Genomic DNA, 25,478 nt, shown 5'->3' on the forward strand with positions numbered 1-25,478 from the left:
GAAGTACCAGGGAATGAACACTCACCTTCCCACCCCAGGAACTCTGAATCAACAACTTCTCGGAGTTGACACTTAAATGCTCAGGTCTCTCAGCACTTCAGCGGGATGATTCTGAGGGATGTGTTTTATACAGGGTTAAGCTCTAGTTGCCATCGTGGTGGATGGTGTAGTTCAGAGCATGCCACGCCAAGATATGCCCCCCTGGCAGATGATTATTTTGAGTTAAAGGCACTGAAAAGTGGGAGATGCAAACAGGGCCCTCTGACCCTCCTTTTACTTCTTGAAAACAGGAGATAAAAAGCCCATGTGAAGGGTACCCTCCCTGGACCAGGTGGGAGAAACTTTTAGCACCAGAGACAGGGAGTTGAGGCCGAGGGAAATCTGTACAAACAAAACTCCGTTAAACTAACCTTTATCTCCCTAGTCACTTTCCCACAACTAACTGTCCTAACCCAAAGCCCTTTGTTTGTCATGTTTTCACAGTTTATTACTCTGTCCAACCTAGTAAATAAGCATTCGCCTTTAACTCTTTGGGTCTTCATTTTTCTCATGAAGCCTTTCATGTACATGTAAAAATTACTAAGAAAACAACCACCAACTGCGAGAAAGTATTTGCAAATCATACATCCAAAGAGGGAGTAATTTCCAAAATATATAAAGAACTCATACAACTCAATAACAAAAAAATGAACAATCTGATCAAAAAATGGGCAGAGGATATGAACAGACATTTTCCCAAAGAAGATATATAGGTGGCCAACAGGCACATGAAAAGATATCCAATATCACTAATTATTAGGGAAATGCAAATCAAAACCACAATGAGACATCACCTCACAGCAGTCAGAATGGCTATAATTAACGAGACAAGAAATAAATGTTGGAGAGGATGTAGAGAAAAGGGAACCCTCATCCACTGCCGGTGGGAATGTAAACTGGTGCCGCAGCCATGGAAAACAGTATGGAGATTTCTCAAAAATTTAAAGTAACATACGATCCAGCTATCATTACTGAGTATTTATCCAAAGAACTTGAAATCAATAATTCAAAGAGATTTATACATCCCTATGTTCATTACAGCATTATTCACAATAGCCAAGACCGTGGAAGCAACCCAAGTGTCCATCAACAGATGAATGGATAAAGATGTGGTATATATACAATGGAACACTACTCAGTCATAAAGAAAGACCAAATTGTGCCATTTGTGACAACATGGACGGACCTTGAGGGTATTATGCTAAGCTATGTAAGTCAGACTGAGAAAGACAAACACCATATGATTTCACCCATATGTGGAAGATAAACACATAGATAAGGAGAAAAAATTAGTGGTTACCAGAGAGGAAGTGGGTAGAGGTAGGGCAAAAAGGGTAAAGGGGCGCATATGTTCAGTGATGGATGAAAACTAGACTAGTGGTGGTGAACACGATGCAGTCTACACAGAAACTAAAATAAAATAATGTATCCCTGAAATGTACACAATGTTATAAACCAATATGATCTCAATTAAAAAAAAATTACTAAGTAAAATTTGCATACTTTCCTATTAATCTGTTTTATGTCAGTTTAATTTTTAGGCCCAGCTGGAGGCTTAAGAGGCCAGAGGAGATTTTTTCTCCCCTACACTGACTTAAAAACATATTCTTTATAGGCTGTCTCCACATTCCTGTATCTAATCACCACTCCATGCCAGTGTTCTCTGCACCTTGCAAAAACCTACTTGCATTCAGGAGGCAAAAAAAAAAAAAAGACATCTAATAGAAAGGATGCAAAGTATATTGTAAAAAGGAAAAAAACAAGTGACAGAATGAACCACTTCACAGATCATGCTACTGCTAACCCTGGACTTCCTACTATTAATAAAGCTTTTGTAATTTTAAAGCACGACAGTTAAGTAAATAGGAGAGTTCAAGATACAATTAATCATATACCCTAGTCAGGTTGTTTTAAGCCTTTGGGGCAACTATGTTGTATGGAGCTCTTTTGGCTACAATTCATAGAGGCCAACTAGAGCCAGGTGAAGCACAAGGCCTATGGGCCTTAAGAATAGGACCAGTGATTGAGACATTAATGAGGACTTAGAAAGTCTCTGCCTTCATCTTCTCTCTGTGTGTCTGCTGCATCTTTCTCTCTCCTTCTGTTTCCCAGTCCACATGGCTACTACCAACACCTCACAAGACGACAGCATTGTGCAGAAGCCCAGAGAGAAAGAGACTGATTTTCTGTTCCTGCCTCTCCTGCTCTCTCTTCTCTTTCCTTCTCCTCCCGCCAGCCTCTTCCAAAATTCCCAGGAAAAGAACTGGTCTTGCTTGGGTCACGTACCTACACCAGGACCAATCGATCGTGGATAGAAAGCAATGTCACATGGTAGGAGAATGGCACTATTCTGCAGTCCAACAGAATGGGAGAAAGGGATATTCCCAGAAAATGGATATTGGCAAACAGCCTAATAGAATCAACCATTTGAGTCACAGATCTGCTTGAGAAACTGATGAAAACACTGGACCTTCCTCATAGCAATATGTATGTATGCACAAACATCAAAGTGTGCATAAAATTGGAAAGTGTTCATGAAAACCCTGTAGTCCATTCTTAAGTTTGAGCTTAAAAACTCTCTATATCCATCTAGATTTTCAAATGTTTCAAATTTTTCAAATATTGATGCAAAATTTTCCAAACTTTAAATAACATGTAAGAAGTCCATACATAAGAGCAGAGACTATGCAGGAGAGGTTACCATTCAGATATCAACTAGTGTCCACAGTCATCAAATGGAGACAACATGGCAGTTCCTCACCATTTTTTTACTACAGTTAGAATACTTTTCCATCATATGTTCCTAAACATGATCAAATATTTGGGTGATGCGTACCTAGCTCCTCATCCATTCAAATCATAACACTTGAAATTACCTCATAAAGAGATAAATAAAGTAGATCAAATAATTAGGAAGATCTAGTTCTTGCTACTCATGATGGACTAGAAAGAAAAAAAATCTACATATGGCTCAATCAAAAGTTTCTATTCAAAATACATAGCTATTACTGTATACGATTTTACTCCAAACAAGCAAAACCAAAACAGACAACAGAAATAAGCTAGAGAAATAAAATCAGAAATGCCTCAAATCTATTATCCAACAGTTGAGATATAAATAAAAAATTCTATGAAAGTAGTCAGGAAAAAACCTATATCTTTCACTGGTTGTTAGGAAGCAGTCAATGATATTAGTAGTACATTCTTAACCTCTGAGAGTATATAATGGAAGGAAATGGCCACATTCTACCACAAAACATTCTTATATTACAGGAAAAGACAGAATAATAGAATATAGAGAACAATGGTTTAACAGAGAATTGTATTTCTCATATATTCTTTAAACATATATAAAAAGGGGCTTAAAATACAATATTACATGCATGCATTTTGATTCTACACTATATCTTGTATAAATTTCATATATGAAAATATTATGAAAACTAAAAGTACTGTCTTTACTGATATATTTTTCTAGGCAATCAGTAAAAGACAATCTAATTTCCTGAGTATCTGAATATGTAAACCTGATAAGCACTAGAATGATGAAACACCATTGAGCCTGATGACACACAATAAACTCTAAAGCAAAGACCATATTCCTACACCATATTGAAAATTTTTGTATTAACTATAGTTAGAAAAAATAAGAGACTCATATGAGGTTAAAAAATTATTTTTTAAGCAGAGCCACTGCTATACTAGTACCATCTTAACAAACAATATTGAAGGTATATATTAAGGGAAGCACATAAAGTCTAAAAATTAATCAGCCATTATGTTTTCATTTAGAAATTTATGTACTTGAAAAACTTCGGAGAAAGAATTTTTTAAATCACAAAGACTTTTTCATTCATGGATTTAATATGAATAGTTTTAACATTCTCATGTGACCCTCAAGATCTACGACAGGCAGTAATTTGTAATTTTGGTTGAGTCACATATTTCACTTGGATACACTAAAAGATTGGTTGACATTCCTGAGTTACTAAATAGAAATAATCCCAGCCAATGTGTCATCTTTATTTTTCTCTGCTCATTCCTGAATGCAGAGTAACTTTCATGCAATACCTAAGCACAAGCTTTTTATTCTTTTAATCAGACTTGACCTTTTTCTTTATATGGTAAATGACATATGACAGTGGAATTTGCAAATGTGTGGATTCACAAAGGAAGGTCTCTGAATGCCCCTTGTAAGAAAGTCAAAAGGTTTAATAGTAGCTCAGGAGAATGCAGGATTTTGGTTCTATCTATAGGTACATCATAATCTGATAGGATGTTCAGTAGGCAGAATGAAAATTCTAGGACGCTTTAATTTCTGCTACTAAATTCTAGTATTCTTTCTTATTAAATCAAAGTTAATGTACATCAATTACCTCACTAGAGAATGAGAGAAAACACTACGTCTCTGTCTTTTGGATTCTGAAATGATTACAAAGTTATGCAAAGTTCATCTAAATTTTCTTACGTGAAATTCAGAATTGAAGTAGTTTTTTGTAGAAATATTTCACCAGGGCAGTGATCTGAAGGGGCACTGGTTTCAGTGCACAATTGTAGTAAGTGTAGCTCAAAAACATAAACGCCATCTTCTTATGTTTGCATCAAGGAATGGCCTCTTAGTCACCTTTCACCCACATTCCTTAGTTTCATCTTCATACAAATACACAATGAAATACTTACAAATATATCCAAAGTCCACTGCCTAGACAGATAGGGAGATACATGAATAAAAACAGATTTCTAATAGACAAGAAACTATTGTGCGCTACAGATACAGACTATGATTACCTGGAGGTAGGAATTGCAGTTGGTTATTAGCTAATCGAAGATGACGTAAAGCTCTCAGACGACCAATTTCTGGGCAAACAATTTCTAAGGCATTGTCACTAAGATCCAAACACTGGAGTTTTACAAGGGACCCAATGGCTTCAAAGAGAAAAGAAGGGTAAAGGAAAATGAATTTGACCCAAGTGTTACGTCAATCTTTAAAGCAAGTAGTCCAAGTTAAAATATTTTAAGACTTAACATCCCCATCTCAATTGCTCACAAAATAGTAAAAACACAGATGGAACTAAATTGTATGGAAGTGATAAGGCTTCTATCTTGATATAAAATAAATAACTCTAAAAAGAGCACAAATAAAAACATTAAAACAACGTAAAAATTGTTTGAATAAATAATTAGGAAATAATATATAAGGTCTTTTTTATCTACCCAAAATTCTTAACTGGATCTAATAAATTTAGAATTATCATGTTATTATTACCTAACAACAATTTCTCTAATAATAATTTATCTAACCACTATAATTATTTTAGATTTATTATTTATTTAATCATAGTTTCTAACTGGACTTACTAATTAGAGGACAAAAGCTTTGAAGCTAATAAATAAAAGATCCTTTATAGTTAAAATTCCCTAATACGCCAGCCAAAATAGGTTTAAAGAGACCATTTGTTTTACTATTATAAAGCAAAGCGTAACGAACAGCATCTCCTAACTAACCACTGGAAGCCCACTTACCTTCCGGAACCACAACTATGTTATTGGAGTGAAGGTACCTGAGGGAAAAGAGCAAAAGCAGCTGTTACCATTCAGTACTTTTGCTACATAATCACTTTGTAAAATGCTCACTTAGGAATTTATCAAATATAAAGGGACCAAAACTTCCTTTTACACCCTACTCTACATGCATCCACATAAAATATACGGCTGTCACAGATAACTGTGACAATAATAGTTTGAGAATAATATTTTATGCTGGAATTTCAAATATTGAAACTACTGATTTAGCTGTTATTTTAAAATAAAAGTATACACAATAGACAAATTATGAGGCATCTTTTTCAACCTCATAAAACAAATTACTAGTTCCTCTAGTTCATTTATATTTTCAGGTTTTCAGAAAAACATCTATTGTGTAACTAAAAATCAACACTTTATTGTGTAAAGGAAAATGCAACTTTCAGTTTCTAAAGGATAACTTCACAAAGGTATCAAATCAACAATATTTCCAGCCAGCATGCTCACTGAGAACCAAGAATGGAAAGATAAAATACTCATCATTTACAATATCTGTAGAAATACTCAACTGTCAAGGCACAGAACTTATTTCACAGCAAAAGGAATTTCATAAACAAAAAATCAAACTCTTTTCTTAGAAAAAAAAAAAGAGTCCAGGCAACAAGGCCAGGCTGACAAGTCCAGGCAAGTCTAAACAAATGACACTTTTCCCACAGATGTATCTTTAGCGCACTCTAGTGGAGACTGGATGCAATCAGCAGCGGCCAACTATTCAGAACAAAACAATAGTGACCACTGGAGATCACATAGTAATAATTTTTAAAAATTAATTTACATCATTGATTTTGAACCAGAAAACTAGATTTTGCTAAACTATTTTCAAACCCATTTTATTTATTATGCCTCAAAAATCAATCTTCATAAAGTATTCTTTCAATAGAATTTTGAAATTTTCTTCTACATTTTTTAAGCCTAATATCAATGTTAAAATGTCAATGATACTGAATAAGAAAGATACAAAATTAATATACTTAAGAAGATTATTCTATGCTGGAGTAAATCAATTTTGTGTAGGTATTAAGCTGCTAGGTCTAACACAATTTAAATAATTATACCATTCTACATTTTATTCCTTGCTTTGTATATATGAAATGACTTTATAGCTTAAAATCAATATTCTTTAAACATTAATTTTAGGAAGAAATATCTAATTATTCTTTGTGCAAAAAGACTACATGTAAATAAGTGTACACACACACACACACACACACACTTGCATTTGTTATACAAAAGCCAGAGTGCCTAGACACCAAAAAGAGAATTGATTTTTCAGTTATCCACAAAATATTTGCCGCAACTCAAGTTCTACCCATAAAAAAGGACCTTAAAATGACCAAGTCAAAGTATGAACTAAAGTACTCACTATTATGACTGAACTTTAAAACTATGTTTTAACACATTAAGCTTATCTACCTTATAATGCAGATGAAGAATACAGTAGAACAGAATGATCCCAATTCTGGCTATCTGTTAGAATCACCAGTCATTTTCAAAATATAGGTGCCCAAAACCATCCTGTACCAACTGAAACACCATCTCAATTCCTCGAATTCTGCTGATGTGCAACCAACCAAGAATCATTGTTGGGGGAGTGGATCAAAGAGCAGGCTCTGGGACCAGACTGCCTGCATCTTAACAGACCAGGGGAAAATGACTGAACTTCTCAGTTTCTTAATTTCTAAAAGCAGAGACTGGGGCCATCACCATGGCCTAGTGGTTAAGTTTGATGTGCTCCACTTCGGCGGCCCAGGTTCATTTCCTGGGCACAGACCTACACCACACATCGGGGGCCGTGCTGTGGTGGAGACTGACATACAAAATAGAGGAAGACTGACACAGATGTTAGCTCAGGGTGAATCTTCCACAGGAAAAAAAAAGAAGCAGAGGCTAATACAACAACTAACAAAGGGATGTTGTCAGGATTAAATGAATCAATAAATGTAAATAAAGCTCTTAGTATACAGTCAGAGTTCCATGAATGCTACTGTTACTATTGTTATAACTGTTACTGTTATCATGAGTCATTTGTAATCAAAGGCTTAGCAATTTTAAGTCACTTCTCTTAATTTTTGTAATTTCAGAGCAGTTGAAACGTTAGTATTTCAATGTAACTAGTTTTCATCATGGTCTTCTACTCAAATAATACAAGAACTCTCATTCATTGCTGGTGGGAATGTAAGACAGTACAGCCACTTTGGAAACAGTTTGGCAGTTTTTTAATAAAATTAAATATAGACATTTACTTAATAGTAATATACCAATGTCAGTTCCTTAGTTTTGACAAATGTACCATGGAATTGTAAGATGTTAACAATGGGAGAAATTGGGTGAGAGGTATACCGGAACGGTGTATTATCTTTACAACTTTTCTGTAAATATAAAATTTTTCTAAAATAAAAAGGTTACCGAATATGTTTTAAAAATTAAAGGAAGATAACTTTTACTTTCAGACATGATGGAATAACAGGGACCAGATTTACCCAATTGCTATAAGAAACAAGAAAACTGGATATAATACATGAAACAATCATTTTCAGATATTGACAATAGGCAACTAGGACTATGTTCCCTGAGAGAGAAGAAACAAGTTGAGGTGAGCCACACAACATCCCTAGCTTTCTGCCTAGAGGCAAACTGTGGACAGTGGTATAGAAATGGGACTGTAAGTACGGAAGTCTCACTGAATTACAGACACATACATCAAAATTCAGGGAACCTGAAGCAGCTGAAAGTTACAGGGTAGAGTTTTGGAGGAGAGGGTGCTTAAAAAAAAACCCTTCAAATATTTAAGAGTAAGGGATCCTTTGACTCTTAGCTGAATTCTAAAATGACCCTAGGAAAAAAGTACCTGAAAACCTATTGGCTGAACAGTCCACAGAGCTCATACAGGGCTAGAAGGCATTCAAGTTCTGAGCAGCAAGGGTACGAAGTTCTCGTTGATCACTTGAAGCACTCAAACGAGATCCTGGAAAGACTGTGCCTGGGTAATAGGGCTAAGTTATCCCTAGAGCAAAGGTCACTCTAGCCCTGTCCTAACAAAGGGTAAAGACAAGCCATGAAAGATTAACTGCAAATAATCACATGCCAGAACAAAGCACAACCAAAAGAAAACGACAAAGTCCAGACAGTCAACAAGGTGAAATTTATAAGGTCCAGGATCCAATCAAACATATTAGAGATACCAAGAATTAGGAAAATGTGACCATTAACCAGGATAAAAACCAGTTAATACAAACAGACCTAGCAGGACAGAGAGACGGAGCTAGCAAACAAAGACTAAACAGCTATTAATACTATATTCAGGTATTTAAATGAAAATATGAACATTGTGAGAGAAATGTTAAGGTATAAAGAAGAACCAAATAGAACTTATAGAGATCAAAAAAACAATGCAGTGAAAACTTCACTGGGTGGGATTAACAGCATATCAAACACTGCAGGAGAAAATATCACTGGCCCTGAGATAGAGAAAACAGTTGGTGCCAAATGAAGCACAGAGAGGAAAAAAGACTGAAAAGCACTGAACAGAGTGTCGGTGATTACAGGACATTATTAAATAGTCTAACAAACACATTAGAGTCCCAGAAGTGGGGGCCAGAGATAGAGGTACGGAAATAAATATCTGAAGATATGTCGAAAAATTTCCAAATTTGATGAAAACCATAAAGACACAAACCCAAGAGGCTCAATGAATATCAAGGAAAAGAAAAAAGAAAACCACAACAAGAAACATCAAAATTGAATCTCTGAAACCAATGTGAAAAACAGAAATTCTTGGGGCAGGCCAGGTGGTGTAGTGGTTAAGTTTGTGTGCTCTGCTTAGGCGGCCCAGGGTGCGCAGGTTCAGATCCCAGGCATGGACCTACACACTGCTCATCAAACCATGCTGTGGCAGTGTCCCACAGACAAAATAGAAGAAGAATGACAACATGTTAGCTCAGGGACAATCTTCCTCAAGCAAAAAGAGGAAGATTGGCAACAGATGTTAGCTTAGGGCCAATCTTCCTGACCAAAAACTGAAACAAAACCAGAAATTCTTCAAAGTAGTCCAAGTAAAAAAGGCACATTATATTCAGAGGAACAAATATAAGAATGAGAGCAGATGTCTCTCCAGAAACTTTGCAAGGCAGAAGACAACGAACATCATGAAAATGCTAAAAGGAAAAAAAAAACTGGCAACCAAGAACGGCAGTCCCAGAAGATTAAAAAAAAATTCAAAACTACAGAGATGAATGTAAAACAAAAGAACTATAAGACTTTTAGAGAAAGAGAAAAAAAAACAGGAGAAAATCTTCAGGGCCTAAGACAAAGAGTTCTTAGACTTAACACTAAAGACATGATACATAAAAGGATAATGTTGGAGGACTCACATTTCTCAATTTCAAACTTACTACAAAGCTACAATAATCAAGTCTGTGGGGTCCTGGCAAAAAGGTAAACAAAAAGATCGATGGGGCAGAATTGAGAATCTAGAACCACACCCATGTGTCCATGGTCAACTGAATTTTGACAAAGGCGCCAAGATAATTCAATGGGGAAAGAGTAGCCCTTTCAAAAATGGTGCTGAGATAACTGGATACCCACATGCAAAAACAGAAGTTAAACATTTACATCACATCGTATGCAAAAACTAACTCCAAGGGATCAAAGACCCAAACGTAAGAGTTAAAACTACACAACGCGAACAAACAGAGTAAATCTTCATGACGTTGGATTAGAAACAGTTTCCTAGATATGATACCAAAACAGAAGCAACCAAATAAAAAATTATCAAGAAAGTGAAAAGATAAACCACAGAATAGGAGAAAATATTTGCAAATCACATATCTGATAAGGATCTAGTATCCTAAATATATAACGCATACTCACAACTCAACAATAAAAAGATAAACATAATTTTAAAATGGACAATGGATTTGAACAGACATTTCTACAAAGAAAACATACAAATGGCCAAGAAGCACTTGAAAAGACATGATTAGTCATTAGAAAAACACAAATCAAAACTACAACATACTAATTCACACCTACTAAGATGACTATAATTAAAAGGATGGACAATAAGTGTTGATGAGGATGTGGAGAAATTAGAATCCTCACACACTATTGGTGAACTTAAAATGACGCAGCCTTTTTGAAAAACAGTTTGGCAGTTCTTCAAAAGGTTAAACATAGAGTTACTATTGCAATTCCACTCCTAGGTATAAACCCCAGAGAATTGAAAATATACGTTCATAGATAAACTTCTATATAAACATTCATAGTTACATAATTTACCATAGCCAAAAAGTGGAAACAAACCAAATATCCATTGACTGAAGAATGGATAAACAAAATGTGGTATATCCATGCAATGGAATATTATTCAGCCACGAAAAAGGAATGAATTCTGAAACGTGCTGCAATATAGACGAACTCTGAAAACATGCTATGTTAAAGCAGTCAGACATAAAAGGCCACATTTTGTATGATTCCATTTATATGAACTGTCCAGAATAGGCATATCCATACAAATCAAAAGTAGAGTATTGGTCACCAAGGAGCTAATTAGGGAGTGAGGAAAGGAGGGAATGACTGCTAATGGGTTTCTTATGAGAAGATGATATTGTTCTCAAATTAGACAGTGGTAATGGCTGCTCAACCTTGTCAATATACTAAAAACCACTGAACTGTACACTTTCATAGGGTGAATTTTATGGTACATGAATTATATCTCAATTTAAAAAGGAATGTGCAATTACCATATGACTCAGCAATTGCAGTCTTGGGCATTTATCTTAGAGAAATGAAAACTTAGAAAAAACATGTACATGAATGTTCATAGCAACTTTATTCATAATAGCCAAAACCTGGAAACAACCAATATGTCCTTCAATGGGTGAATGGTTGAACAAACTGCATTACACCCCTACCATGAAATATAACTCAGCAACATAAAGGAACAACTTGATACATGCAACAACTTGAATGATCTCAAAAAAACTATGCTGAACGAAAAAAAAGCCAGTACCAAAAGGTCACATACTATATGCTTCCATTTATATAACATTCTTAAAATGACAACCTTATAGAGATGGAGAACAGAATAGTAGTTGCCAGAGTTTGGGGAAGGAGGGGAGTGTGATTACAAAAGGGTAGAGAAAGCGATCCTTGCAGTGATGGAAGTGTTCTCTTCTTGGACCATGGCAGCAATGACACAAATCTACACGTGATAAAACTGTACAGACCTAAATACACAAATACAAATGAGTGCACACAAAATGACGAAAAACAAGTAAGATCAGTGGATCGTACCAATGTCAATTTCCTGGCGGTGATCTTATAGGTATGCAAGATGTGAACACTGGTGGGAACTAGAGGATGTTTCTGTATTATTTCTTACAATTACATGTGAATCTACCATTATCTCAAAGTAAAAAGTTTAATTTCAAAAAAAGGAGAAATAAAGACTTTTTTCAGGCAAAACAAATCTGAGAGAATAATACACGAATTAATATAAAAGACAATTTTTCTCATTTTTTAATTTCTTTAAATTAACAATTTAAATTCAAAATTATAATACTGAACTTTACCAGTTATCAATTTAGTCTCTCAGCTCCAAATCTACTTTCTACGCCATACTGCAGCTGGACCCTGTCAACACTTCTCCTTTGCCCAGTCCTCCTTCAGTTTTCCACTCGGCACAGGAGTCAAGGCCCAGTGGCACTCACCTCTGCAGGCCTCTTGGACGACCTCAAGCCACATTCTCAAAGTACGAACTCTTCACCCAGAAGCCACTTTTGTGGCAGCTCTGGCTGCACCCTCAGGCCACACTCTCCCCATCCAGCAATGCACTTCTACAGACCAGCTTCACCCAGTCTCAGGCAACTGTTTCACCACCCTGTGGCCACTTCGGCAGTAGCTCTGCCACATTCACAGGCAATTGCCTCCCTACTAGCCGGGCTGCTCCTGCAGACCAGCTCCACACAACCAACACCCTCCTGTAGCAGTGAGCTGATAACACACACCAACTGCAGCCTAAACCATCTAGCAAGTTTCCTCACCACCAGCAGGCTATATGTTATTGTCACAGCCACACCTTCTCTAAAAGAGGTCTAAATCTCAGCCCAGGGGTTGGGGCTCTTTTAAGTCTTTAAGCCTATATCTGATAAAGGGTTAATATCTAAAATATATAAGGAACTCATACAGCTCAACAGCAAAAAGACAAACCATTCAATTAAAAAATGGGCAGAGGATCTGAACAGACATTTTTTCAAAGAAGATATACAGAAGGCCAAAGGTACATGAAAAGGTGCTCAACATCACTAAGCATCAGGGAAATGCAAATCAAAAGCACGAGATACCACCTCACACCTGTTAGAGTGGCTATTATCAAGAAGACAAGAAATAACAAGTGTTCACAAGAATGTGGAGAAAGGGGAACCCCTGTGCACTGTTGGTGGGAATGTAAGCTGCTAGAGCCACTATGGAAAACAGTATAGAGGTTCCTCAAAAAATAAGACTAGAAGTACTATATGATCCAGCAATACCAATTCTGGGTATCTATCCAAAGAAAACAAAAACACTTACTCAACAAGATATATGCACCCCCATATTCATTGCAGCATTATGTACAATAGCCAAGATATGGAAACAACCTAAACGTCCATCAATGGATGAATGGATAAAGAAAATACAGTATATAGATACAATGAAATATTATTCAGCCACAAAAAAGGGAAACTTGCCATTTGCAATATGGATGGATCTTGAGGGCATTATGCTAAGTGAAATCAGTGAGACAAAGAAAGATAAATACCATATGATCTCACTTACAGGTGGAATCTGAAAAGAAAAAAACGAAAGAAAACAAAACACAAAATGAGTTCACAGATACAAAGAACAGACTGGTGGTTGCCAGACGTAGGGGCTGGGGGTGTGGGTGAAATGGGTGAAGGGAGTCAAAAGATACAAATTTCCAGTTACAAAATAAATAAGTCCTGGGAATGTAATGTACAGGATGGTAACTGTAGTTAATAATACCGTATGACATGTTTGAAAGTTGCTAAGAGAGTAAATCTTAAAAGTTGTCATCACAAGGAAAAAGAAATTTGTAAGTATGTAAGGTGATGGATGTTAAGTAGACTTACTGTAGTGATCACTTTGCCAAATACACAAATATCAAATCATGTGGTACACCTGAAACAAAGGTTATGTTTTCAATTATACCTCAATTAAAAGAAAAAAGAACACATATACACACACAGACAAAACGCCCCTAAAACACTGCAGAGTAAACAAAAACAAGCCGATTCTGGAGGAGAGCCAACAGTTAGAAGAAGGAATGGCACTGAGTGAGTTTGAGCTTTTGTTTTTTTAAAACAGCATTTAGTCTAAGGCAGTGTACAGACAGTTACCACAAAAAGTGGCTAAAATTCTGATAGGAAACTGCAGTCTTGCTATCCTAAAAGAATAGGAGGGCAGAGTTCAGGACAGACATGGCTAGTGACAAGTAAAGTGAGAAGACCAGAAAAAAAGAGCCAGGGAGGGGGAATGCCAAATTCTACATATAAACTTTGCCTAAATCAACAGCTGACTCCAGAACCATGCATATGTGGGAGAAACTACAGCTAAAGACAAAAGAACTGGACTGATATTTCAGCTGCCTTCCAGGAGACAGTTTACTGTTTGAGTCAGAAGAGGTAAACTGCTTGCTAAAATAAAAACATCAACACTCTTTAAAGGAATATAACAGATTCCAGTCTCCAAGACATAACACCCTCAATTGTCAGAACATAATCTAAAATCACTAAACATATGAAAATCCAGGAAAATGTGATCCATTATCAACAACAACAAACAAAGGATAGCAGCCCTAAGATAATCTAGATGTTGGGATTAGCAGACAAGAATTTTTTTATGTAGTTATTATAACTACGTATAGAGAGAGAGAGAGAAAGAAGGAAAGAAGGAAAGAAAGTTCTAGAACTGAAAAATTTACTGGATAAAGCTGAATCACAGAACGAATATGGCAAAAGAAAAAGTCAATGAACTTGAAGACAGACAAATATAAATCATCCAATCTAACGGGCAGAGAGAAAAAAGATTAAAGGAAACACGAATAGCACCTCACAGGTATGTAGGACAATATCAATAGGTCTAACATATCTGTAAATGGAGTCAAAAAATGGGAGAGGGAATGGTGCATAAAATATATTTGAAGAAATAATGGTTGAAAATGTACCAAAATTGATAAAAGACATAAATTCACAGATTCAAGTAGCTCAACAAACTCTAAGATAAATACAAAGAAAATGATACCAAGGCACATCATAAATTGTTGAAAACCAAAGACAAAATCTTGAAAGAAGCCAGAAAAAAATTATATATTACATACATGTGGAAAAGGATTAAAGTCCCACTGACTTCTTATGAGAATCTGGGGAGACCAGAAGATAGTCAAAAATACTTTTAAAGGGCTCAAATAAAAACTGTCCAGTCAGAATTCAACAGCCATTGTATCTATAAATCAGTTTGGACTATTATGTTGCAATCTTCTTCATCTTCACGATTGTTTCAGCTTTTTGCCTGAGAGCCCCAAGGATTTTTTCTTTAAAGTCTGAAAAAACCTTTGAAAAAATTCCACACCCATTACTAATAAAAATTCTTGAGAAATTAGGAATTAATAGCACAGTAGGTAGCCTCTATGATGGTCCCAATTGAACTCCACCACCTGGCTTTCAGGGCCTTGTGTAACAGCCTCTTCTCAAGCATGGGCTAGACCTAGTGGCTCACTTCTAATGAACAGAATATAGCAAAAGTGTTTGGGATGTCACTTCCACATCTAGATTAGAAAGAGACTAGGGGCTGGCTCTCTGGCCAGGTGGTGAAGTTCGCGCGCTCTACTGCGGTGGCCCAGGGTTCGGATCCTGGGCATGGACATGGCACTGCTCGTCAGGCCATGTTGAGGCGGCGTCCCAGGTCCCACGACTAGAAGGATCTGCAACTAAGATGTACAACTATGTACGGGGGGTGGGGTTGGGAAATAAAGCAGAAAAGAAAAAAAATTGGCAACAGTTGTTAGCCCAGGTGCCAATCCTTAAAAAAAAAAAAAGGAAGATTGGCAACAGTTGTTAGCCTAGGTGCCAATCTTTAAAAAAAAAAAAAGAAAGCGACTATAGCTCCTGTCTTGCATACCCTATCTTGCTCGTTTGCTTTCTCACTCTGTTGGAAGCCAGCTGCCACGTTGTGAGCTACACAATAGAGAGACCAAATGGCAAGGAGCTAAGAAAGTCCTCTGGCTAATAGCCAGCAAGGAACTAAGGCCTTCAGTACAACAACCTGCAAGGAATCGAATCCTGCCAACAATCACATGAGTAAAGATAGAAGAGAATCCTTTTTCAGTTGAGCCTTCAGGTAAGACAGCAACCCTGGGCAACAACTTTATTGCAGCCTGGAGAGCAACAGTGAAGCAAAGGCACCTCACTAAGCCAACTCTACATTCTAGAACTTCAGAAAATACGAGATAAGAAGTGTTTATTCTTTTCAGCACTTCTACATTTTAAGCCACTACATTTTGGGGTAGTTTGTTAAGCAGCAATAGATAATCAACACAGATGGATATTTACTTAACACAACAGAATACATACACCTTAATTATAAAGCCAGCATCTTTCTTAATGGAGCAACCCTAGAGGCATTCTCACCAAGGTCAGAGAGAAGACAAGGATGCCCACTATCTCAAGTACAATTTCACATTGTTCTAGTGGGACTAGCCAATGTAATTAGACTAGAGAAAATAATTGAAGTCATAAGATTTGGAAAAGAAGAAATGACACTACCTGTATTTTCAGATTTGAGAGTATACCTGGAAAACCCCGGAGAATTTGTGATAAAATTAACTCAAACACTACAAGATTTTAGCAAGTTGGCAGGATATTAACATGCAAAAATCAATAGTGCTCATATATACAAAAAAAAACCCAAAACAAAACAGAAGACAGAAAGAGAACTCAACAATCAATCACAACAAAACGAATAAAATATCCAGGAATAAATTTAAGCAAGGGGGTGAAATATCTATACAATGAAAACTATAAGACATTATTGAAAGAAATCAATGATGACATAAAGAAATGGAAAGATATTCCATGCACATGGATTGGAAGAGTAAATATAGTTAACATGTTCATACTATCTAAAGCAATCTACAGGTTCAACACAATGCCAATCAGAATCCCAATGACATTCTTCATGGAAATAGAACAAAGAATCCTAAAATTCATATGGGGCAACAAAAGACCCCAAATAGCTAAAGAAATCCTGAGAAAAAAGAACAAAGCTCGAGGCATTACAATCCCTGACTTCAAAATATACTAAAGCTATAGTAATCAAAACAGCATGGTACTGGTACAAAAACAGGTCAACTGAACAGAATTGAAAGCCTAGAAATAAAACCACACATCTATAGACAGCTAATTTTTGACAAAGGAGCTAAGAACATACACTGGTTTAGGAAAGTCTCTTCAATAAATGGTGTTGGGAAAACTGGACAGCCACATGCAAAAGAATGAAAGTGGACCATCATCTTTTGCCATACACAAAAATTAACTCAAAATGGTTTAAAGACCTGATGTGAAACCATAAAACTCCCAAAGAAAATATAGGCAGTACACTCTGTGACATCACTCTCAGAAGGATCTTTTTGAATACCACGTATACTCGGGCAAGGGAAACAAAAGAAAAAATAAACAAATGGGACTTCATCAGACTAAAGAGGTCTGCAAGGCCATGAACAAAACAAAAAGACAACCCACCAACTGGGAGAAAATATTTACAAATCATATATCTGACAAGGGGTTAATCTCCAAAATATGTAACGAACTCAAACAACTCAACAACAACAAAATAAACAACCCAATCAAAAAATGGGCAGAGGATATGAACAGATGTTTTTCCAAAGAAGATACACAGATAACCAACAGGCACATGAAAAGATGTTCAACATCACTAATCATCAGGGAAATGCAAATCAAAACTACACTAAGGTATCACCTTACACTGGTTAGAATGGCTATAATCACCAAGACACAGCCGGCCCGGTGGCACAGCAGTTAAGTTCACACATTCCACTTCTCAGCAGCCCGGGGTTCGCCAGTTCGGATCCCAGGTGTGGACATGGCACCGCTTGGCAAAAGCCATGCTGTAGTAGGCATCCCACATATAAAGTAGAGGAAGATGGGCATGGATGTTAGCTCAGGGCCAGTCTTCTTCAGCAAAAAGAAGAGGATTGCCAGTAGTTAGCTCAGCACTAATCTTCCTCAAAAAAAAAAAAATCACCAAGACAAAAAAATAACTAATGTTGGAGAGGATGTGGAGAAAAGGGAACTCTCATCCACTGCTGGTGGGAATGCAAACTGGTGCAGCCACTATGGAAAACAGTGTGAAATTTCCCAAGAAATTAAAAATAGAAATACCATATGACCCAGCTATTCCACTACTGGGTATTTATCCAAAGAACTTGAAATCAACAATTCAAAGAGACTTATGCACCCCTATGTTCACTGCAGCATTATTCACAATAGCCAAGATGTGGAAGCTACCCAAGCACCCAGTGACTGGTGAATAAAGAAGATGTGGTATATATACACAATGGAATCCTACTCAGCCATAAAAAAAAGACAAAATCATCCCATTTGCAACAACATGGATGGAACCTGAGGGTATTAAGTGAAATAAGACAGAGAGAGAAAGACAAACACCATGTGATTTCACTCATCTGTAGAAGATAAACAAATACATGGACAAAGAGAACAGATTAGTGGTTACCAGAGGGGAAGGGGGTTGGCGGGTGGGCATAAGAGGTAAAGGGGCACTTATATATGGTGATTGACAAATAATAATGGACAACTGAAATTTCACAACATTATAAACTATTATGACTTCAATAAATAAATAAATAACCAGTTAAAAGATACAACAGAGGGGAGAAGATCCAAGATGGCGCCATGAGTAGTCCTCTTTGTCTCTCCCCCTTCGAGTCTACAATTATTTGGACACTTATCGCTTGACAAAGGATATCCAGACAGCATCTCAGGACGTCTGAGATACCCACGCGACTATACATCGGAAGGCGGACGGACTTTCCTCCGGGAGGATGTGGAAATAGGTGAAAACTCTCCGACCCTGACCGAGCAGCCTAGTACCCGCAAGCGGCTTTCTTCCAACAGACACCCGCAGAGGATCTGCACACATCTAGGGCAGGAGCGAGCACACAACAGAGGAGCGATGGTGGAAACAGGTGACCAGAACCCTACCTAAACCCCCCACAATTACTCCTAAACGCAGAGGGAAACTTTGGAGTTGCACACCTGAGCCCGCGGGGAGAGTCTCTCCCCACCATTGGCGGGGAGACCCTGCCTGGTGTTCGCGGCGCCCGGAGGGTCCCAGAGAGAGTCGCTGAGGGTACGGAGGTCTCCCAGCTGCCGTTGCCCACCCCGTGGGAGTAGGGATTGCCGGAGATCTTGGAGAGGACTGGGGCTGGGGGAAGTTCCATAGGCCCACTCTGCGCCCCGGAGGGGACGTTACAGAATTCTGCCCGGACAGCAGACAAAACTCTCTGTCTGCCATTAGCAGAGGGGCCACGCCCAGCATTCACGGCTCCGGGAGAGGCCCGGAGAGAATCCCAGAGGGAGGGGCGACCCCCAGCTGCCGTTGCCCGCCCCGTGGGACTAGGGATAGCAGGAGATCTCGGAGAGGACTGGGGCTGGGGGGAGTTCCAGAGACCCAGCTCCGTAGCCTAGGGGGAAACCCTACAGGCTCACAGCAGCCTTAGGGAAAGCCTCTGCACAGCACCAGTAGAAGGCACCCAGCCGGCAGCCACAAGGCTGGAAGACCCCAGGGCAAAAGCAGCATAGCTAGGTGAACTAACCACAGACTGTAGAAGATGCCAGTAGCTCTCCTGCGACCCATAGAGGACAAGTGAGATTTTGTGGGTGCCGACAGCAACGGAGCGACAAATATAAGTGATCCCACCCCTGGCCGCTGGAAAAGCCCATAACACCATTGCAGACCCCAAGGAGGGAGCACATCTAGGTGGGCTGCAACAGTAGGCACCAGCAGCCTGAAGCCCCCCTGTGACGGCCCCCACGGCAGAGGAGGGAATCCAAAGGACCACTGTGGCTACGAGGAGGGGCCCAGGCCCAGTTAGCAACTGCGGACAGGGTTCCTGGTTGGTGCAGTATAAACAGCTGCTCCCCCACCGCAGCAGCTGAAACAAGTGAAAGGAGCAACTAAACTCTATCTCCATGCGGAGGCACAAATCAACAACATCAAGCAATATGAAAAAATACATTAAGTCTCCAGAACAGAAAGAAAGTAACAAATACACAGAAAACAATCCCAAAGAAAATGAGATATATAACCTAAATGATGATGACTTCAAAACAGCCATCATTAAAATACTCAATGAGTTAAGAGAGAATTCTGACCGACAACTCAACGAGTTCAGGAGCTATGTCACAAAAGAGTTTGATACGATAAAGAAGAACCAAACAGAAATATTGGAAATGAAGAACACAATAGAGGAGATTAAGAAAAATCTAGATGCTCTGAACAGTAGGGCCGATAATATGGAGGAAAGAAGTAGCAATTTGGAAGATGGCAATATAGAATTGCTGCAGGCAGAGGAGGAGAGAGAAGCAAGACTAAAAAGAAATGAAGAAACTCTCCGAGAATTATCAGACACAATTAGGAGATGCAACGTAAGGATTATAGGTATACCAGAGGGAGAAGAGAAGGAGAAAGGGGCAGAAAGCCTATTCAAAGAAATAATGGCCGAGAACTTCCCAAATCTGGTGAGAGAGATGGATCTTCAGGTGACAGAAGCCAAGAGATCTCCAAACTTTATCAATGCAAGAAGACCAACTCCACGGCATATAGTAGTGAAGCTAGCAAAAGTCAACAACAAGGAGAAAATACTAAGGACAGCCAGGCAAAAGAAACTAACCTACAAAGGAACCCCCATCAGGCTATCAGCAGATTTCTCAGCAGAAACTTTACAGGCTAGAAGAGAGTGGAATGATATATTCAAAAATCTGAAGGACAAAAATCTACAGCCAAGAATTCTCTACCCAGCGAAAATATCCTTCAAATACAATGGAGAAATAAAAACTTTCCAAAATAAACAAAAATTAAGGGAGTTCATTGCCACAAAACCTCCTCTACAGGAAATCCTCAGGAAAACCCTCATTCCTGAAAAATCCAAACAAGGAAAGGGGCTACAAAACCAAGAGCAGAGGAGATAAGTAGAAGGACAACAACAGAGAGTAGCAGCTCTACATCAGAACAGATTAAACCATGGGACGAGAAACAAAGGAAATTGAAGAAAACCGGAAAACAAGACAGAAAATGGTAGTGGTAGGACCCCACATCTCAATAATCACTCTAAATGTAAATGGATTGAACTCCCCAATCAAAAGACACAGAGTGGCAGGATGGATCAAAGAACAAGATCCAACAATATGCTGCCTCCAGGAAACACACCTCAGCCCCAAAGACAAACACAGACTCAGAGTGAAGGGATGGAGAACAATACTCCAAGCTAATAATGAACAAAAGAAAGCAGGTGTCGCTATACTAATATCAGACAAGGTAGATTTCAAAGCAAAACAGATAAAGAAAGATAAAGAGGGACAGTATATAATGATAAAAGGGACTCTCCACCAAGAAGACATAACACTTATAAATATATACGCACCCAACACAGGAGCACCAAAATTTGTAAAGCAACTCTTAATAGAACTAAAAGAAGACATCAACAACAATACAATAATAGTAGGGGACCTCAACACACCATTAACACCAATGGACAGAACATCCAGACAGAAAATCAACAAGGAAATAATAGAATTAAATGAAAAATTAGACCAGATGGACTTAATAGATATATATAGAACACTTCATCCAAAAACAGCAGGTTACACATTCTTCTCAAGTGCACATGGAACATTCTCAAGCATTGACCATATTTTGGGAACCAAAGCAAACATCAATAAATACAAGAGAGTTGAAATAATACCAAGCATCTTTTCTGATCATAATGCTATTAAACTAGAAACCAACTATAAGAAAAAAGCAGAGAAAGGTGCAAAAATGTGGAGACTAAACAACACGCTTCTCAACAAACAATGGATCATTGAAGAAATTAAAGAAGAAATCAAATTTTATCTGGAGACTAATGAAAATGAGAACACGACATACCAAATCATTTGGGATGCAGCAAAAGCAGTCCTAAGAGGGAAATTCATCGCAATACAGGCTCACCTCACTAAACAAGAAAAAGCTCACATAAGCAACCTCAAACGACACCTAACAGAACTAGAAAAGAAGAACAAACAAAGCCCAGAGTCAGTAGAAGGAGGGAAATAATAAAAGTAAGAGCAGAAATAAACGATATTGAAACAAAAAAGACAATAGAAAGGATCAATGAAACAAAGAGTTGGTTCTTCGAAAGAATTAACAAAATTGACAAACCCCTAGCCAGACTCACCAAGAAAAGAAGAGAGAAATCACAAATTAATAAAATTAGGAATGACAGAGGAGAAATCACAACAGATACCAATGAAATAGAAGAGATCATAAGAGAATACTATGAAAAACTATATGCCAACAAATTGAACAACCTGGAAGAAATGGACAAATTCCTAGACTCCTATAATCTCCCCAAACTGAATCAGGAAGAAATGGAGAATCTGAATAGGCCAATCACAAGTAAGGAAATAGAAACGGTAATCAAAAACCTCCCCAAAAATAAGAGTCCAGGACCAGACGGCTTCTCTGGAGAATTCTACCAAACATTCAAAGAAGACTTAATACCTATTCTCCTCAAACTGTTCCAGAAAATTGAGAAAGATGGAGAACTCCCTAAGACATTCTATGAAGCCAACATCACTCTGATCCCCAAACCTGACAAGGACAACACAAAGAAGGAGAACTACAGGCCGATATCACTGATGAACATAGATGCAAAAATCCTCAACAAAATTTTGGCAAACCAAATACAGCAATACATCAAAAAGATTATACACCATGATCAAGTGGGATTTATACCAGGGACACAGGGATGGTTCAACATCCGCAAGTCAATCAACGTGATACACTACATCAACAAAATGAAAAACAAAAACCACATGATCATCTCAATAGATGCAGAGAAAGCATTCGACAAGATCCAACACCCATTTATGATAAAAACCCTCAGTAAAATGGGTATAGAAGGAAAGTACCTCAACATAATAAAGGCCATATATGATAGACCCACAGCCAACATCATACTCAATGGACAAAAACTGAAAGCCATCCCTCTGAGGACAGGAACAAGACAAGGGTGCCCACTTTCACCACTCCTATTCAACATAGTACTGGAGGTGCTGGCCAGAGCAATTCGGCAGGAAAAAGAAATAAAAGGAATCCAAATAGGTAACGAAGAAGTAAAACTCTCGCTGTTTGCAGACGACATGATCTTATATATAGAAAACCCCAAAGAATCCATAGAAAAACTATTAGAAATAATCAACAACTACAGCAAAGTAGCAGGGTATAAAATTAACGTGCATAAATCAGTAGCATTTCTATACACTAACAATGAACTAACAGAAAAAGAACTCAAGAACTCAATCCCACTCACAATCGCAACGAAAAGAATAAAATACCTTGGGATAAACTTAACCAAGGAAGTGAAGGATCTATACAATGAAAACTACAAGACTGTCTTGAAAGAAATTGACGATGACATAAAGAGATGGAAAGACATTCCTTGCACATGGATTGGAAGAATAAACATAGTTAAAATGTCCATACTACCTAAAGCAATCTACAGATTCAATGCTATCCCAATCAGAATCCCAAGAACATTCTTCACAGAAATTGAACAAACAATCCTAAAATTCATATGGGGCAACAAAACACCGCGAATTGCTAAAGCAATCCTGAGCAAAAACAAAGCCGGCAGAATCACAATCCCCGATTTCAAAACATACTACAAAGCTACAGTGATCAAAACAGCATGGTACTGGTACAAAAACAGGTCCACAGATCAATGGAACAGAATTGAAAGCCCAGAGATAAAACCACACATCTATGGACAGCTAATCTTCGACAAAGGAGCAGAGGGCCTACAATGGAGAAAAGAAAGTCTCCTCAACAAATGGTGCTGGGAAAACTGGACAGCCACATGCAAAAGATTGAAAATCGACCATTCTTTTTCACCACACACCAAAATAAACTCAAAATGGATCAAAGACCTAAAGATTAGGCCTGAGACAATAAGTCTTTTGGAAGAGAATATAGGCAGTACACTCTTTGACATCAGTTTCAAAAGAATCTTTTCGGACACTGTAACTCCTCAGTTGAGGGAAACAATAGAAAGAATAAACAAATGGAACTTCATCAGACTAAAGAGCTTCTTCAAGGCAAGGGAAAACAGGATTGAAACAAAAAAACAGCTCACTAATTGGGAAAAAATATTTACAAGCCACTTATCTGACAAAGGGTTAATCTCCATAATATACAAAGAACTCACACTGATTAGCAACAAAAAAAAAAACAACCCGATCAAAAAATGGGCAGAGGACATGAACAGACATTTCTCAAAAGAAGATATGAATATGGCCAATAGACACATGAAAAGATGTTCATCATCGCTAATCATCAGGGAAATGCAAATCAAAACTACACTAAGATATCACCTTACACCCGTTAGATTGGCAAAAACATCCAAAACCAAGAGTGACAAATGTTGGAGAGGATGTGGTGAAAAAGGAACCCTCATACACTGTTGGTGGGAATGCAAACTGGTACAGCCACTATGGAAAACAGTATGGAGATTTCTCAAAAAGTTAAAAATAGAAATACCCTATGACCCAGCCATCCCATTACTGGGTATCTATCCTAAGAACCTGATATCAGAAATCTCAAGAGTCCGTTGCACCCCTATGTTCATCGCAGCATTATTTACAATAGCCAAGATGTGCAACCAGCCTACATGCCCAGAAACTGATGATTGGATAAAGAAGATGTGGTATATATACACAATGGAATACTACTCAGCCATAAAAAAAGACAAAATTGGCCCATTCACAACAACGTGGATGGACCTCGAGGGTATTATGTTAAGCGAAATAAGCCAGTCAGAGAAAGACGAACTCTATATGACTCCACTCATAGGTGGAAGTTAGTATATTGATAAGGAGATCTGATCGGTGGTTACCAGGGAAAAGGGGGGGTGGGGGGAGGGCACAGAGGGGGAAGTGGTGTACCCACAACATGACTAACAAAAATGTACAACTGAAATCTCACAAGGTTGTAATCTATCATAACATTAATAAAAAAAAAAAAAGATACAACAGATAAAATTCATTTACAATAACAAAGAAAAAAAGATTTAATATTTAGGAGAAAACTTTAGAAATGGTCAAAACCTATATAAAGAAAACTATAAAGCATTCTAAAGGACATGAGTAGACCCAAAACAACATTAAGGAATTCTTGTTCTTGGAGATACATACTGAAGTATTTAGGGGTAAAGAGCCATGATGTACGTAACTTACTCTCAAAACCTTCAGAAAAAATAATATACATATTTATACACATTTATAAAGAGAAGGAAAGCAAAAACCTGACAATGCAAATAAGGTAGAATAAACTGAATCTAATCAAGAGGAACCAGACAAATCCAGACATCTATTTTAAAAAGACATTTTGGGGGGGGGGGGGGCGGGGAAATTGGGATAATTTAAATACAAACTGTGTATTAGATAATATTACTGAATTAATATTACTTTTCCTAGGTGTGATCATGATATAATTATATGCAAGAA

At 37.7% G+C, this 25,478-nt stretch overlaps 1 protein-coding gene across 4 annotated transcripts in view; it reads right to left on the minus strand.

The window, feature by feature from the left end:
* Positions 1 to 25,478, minus strand: part of LRRC28 (leucine rich repeat containing 28) — a 160,447-nt gene that overhangs the window by 109,711 nt on the left and 25,258 nt on the right. For all 4 annotated transcript variants that reach the window (XM_046653480.1, XM_046653482.1, XM_046653479.1 and 1 more), the window contains 2 exons: positions 5,563 to 5,600; positions 4,828 to 4,965 (listed from right to left, as the gene is read on the minus strand). In XM_046653480.1, the coding sequence (XP_046509436.1) occupies positions 4,828 to 4,965; positions 5,563 to 5,600 (176 nt within the window). The remainder of the gene's footprint in view (positions 1 to 4,827; positions 4,966 to 5,562; positions 5,601 to 25,478) is intronic.

The sequence above is a fragment of the Equus quagga genome, chromosome 2 (genome assembly GCF_021613505.1).
Source record: "Equus quagga isolate Etosha38 chromosome 2, UCLA_HA_Equagga_1.0, whole genome shotgun sequence".
NCBI classification, from domain to species: domain Eukaryota; kingdom Metazoa; phylum Chordata; class Mammalia; order Perissodactyla; family Equidae; genus Equus; species Equus quagga.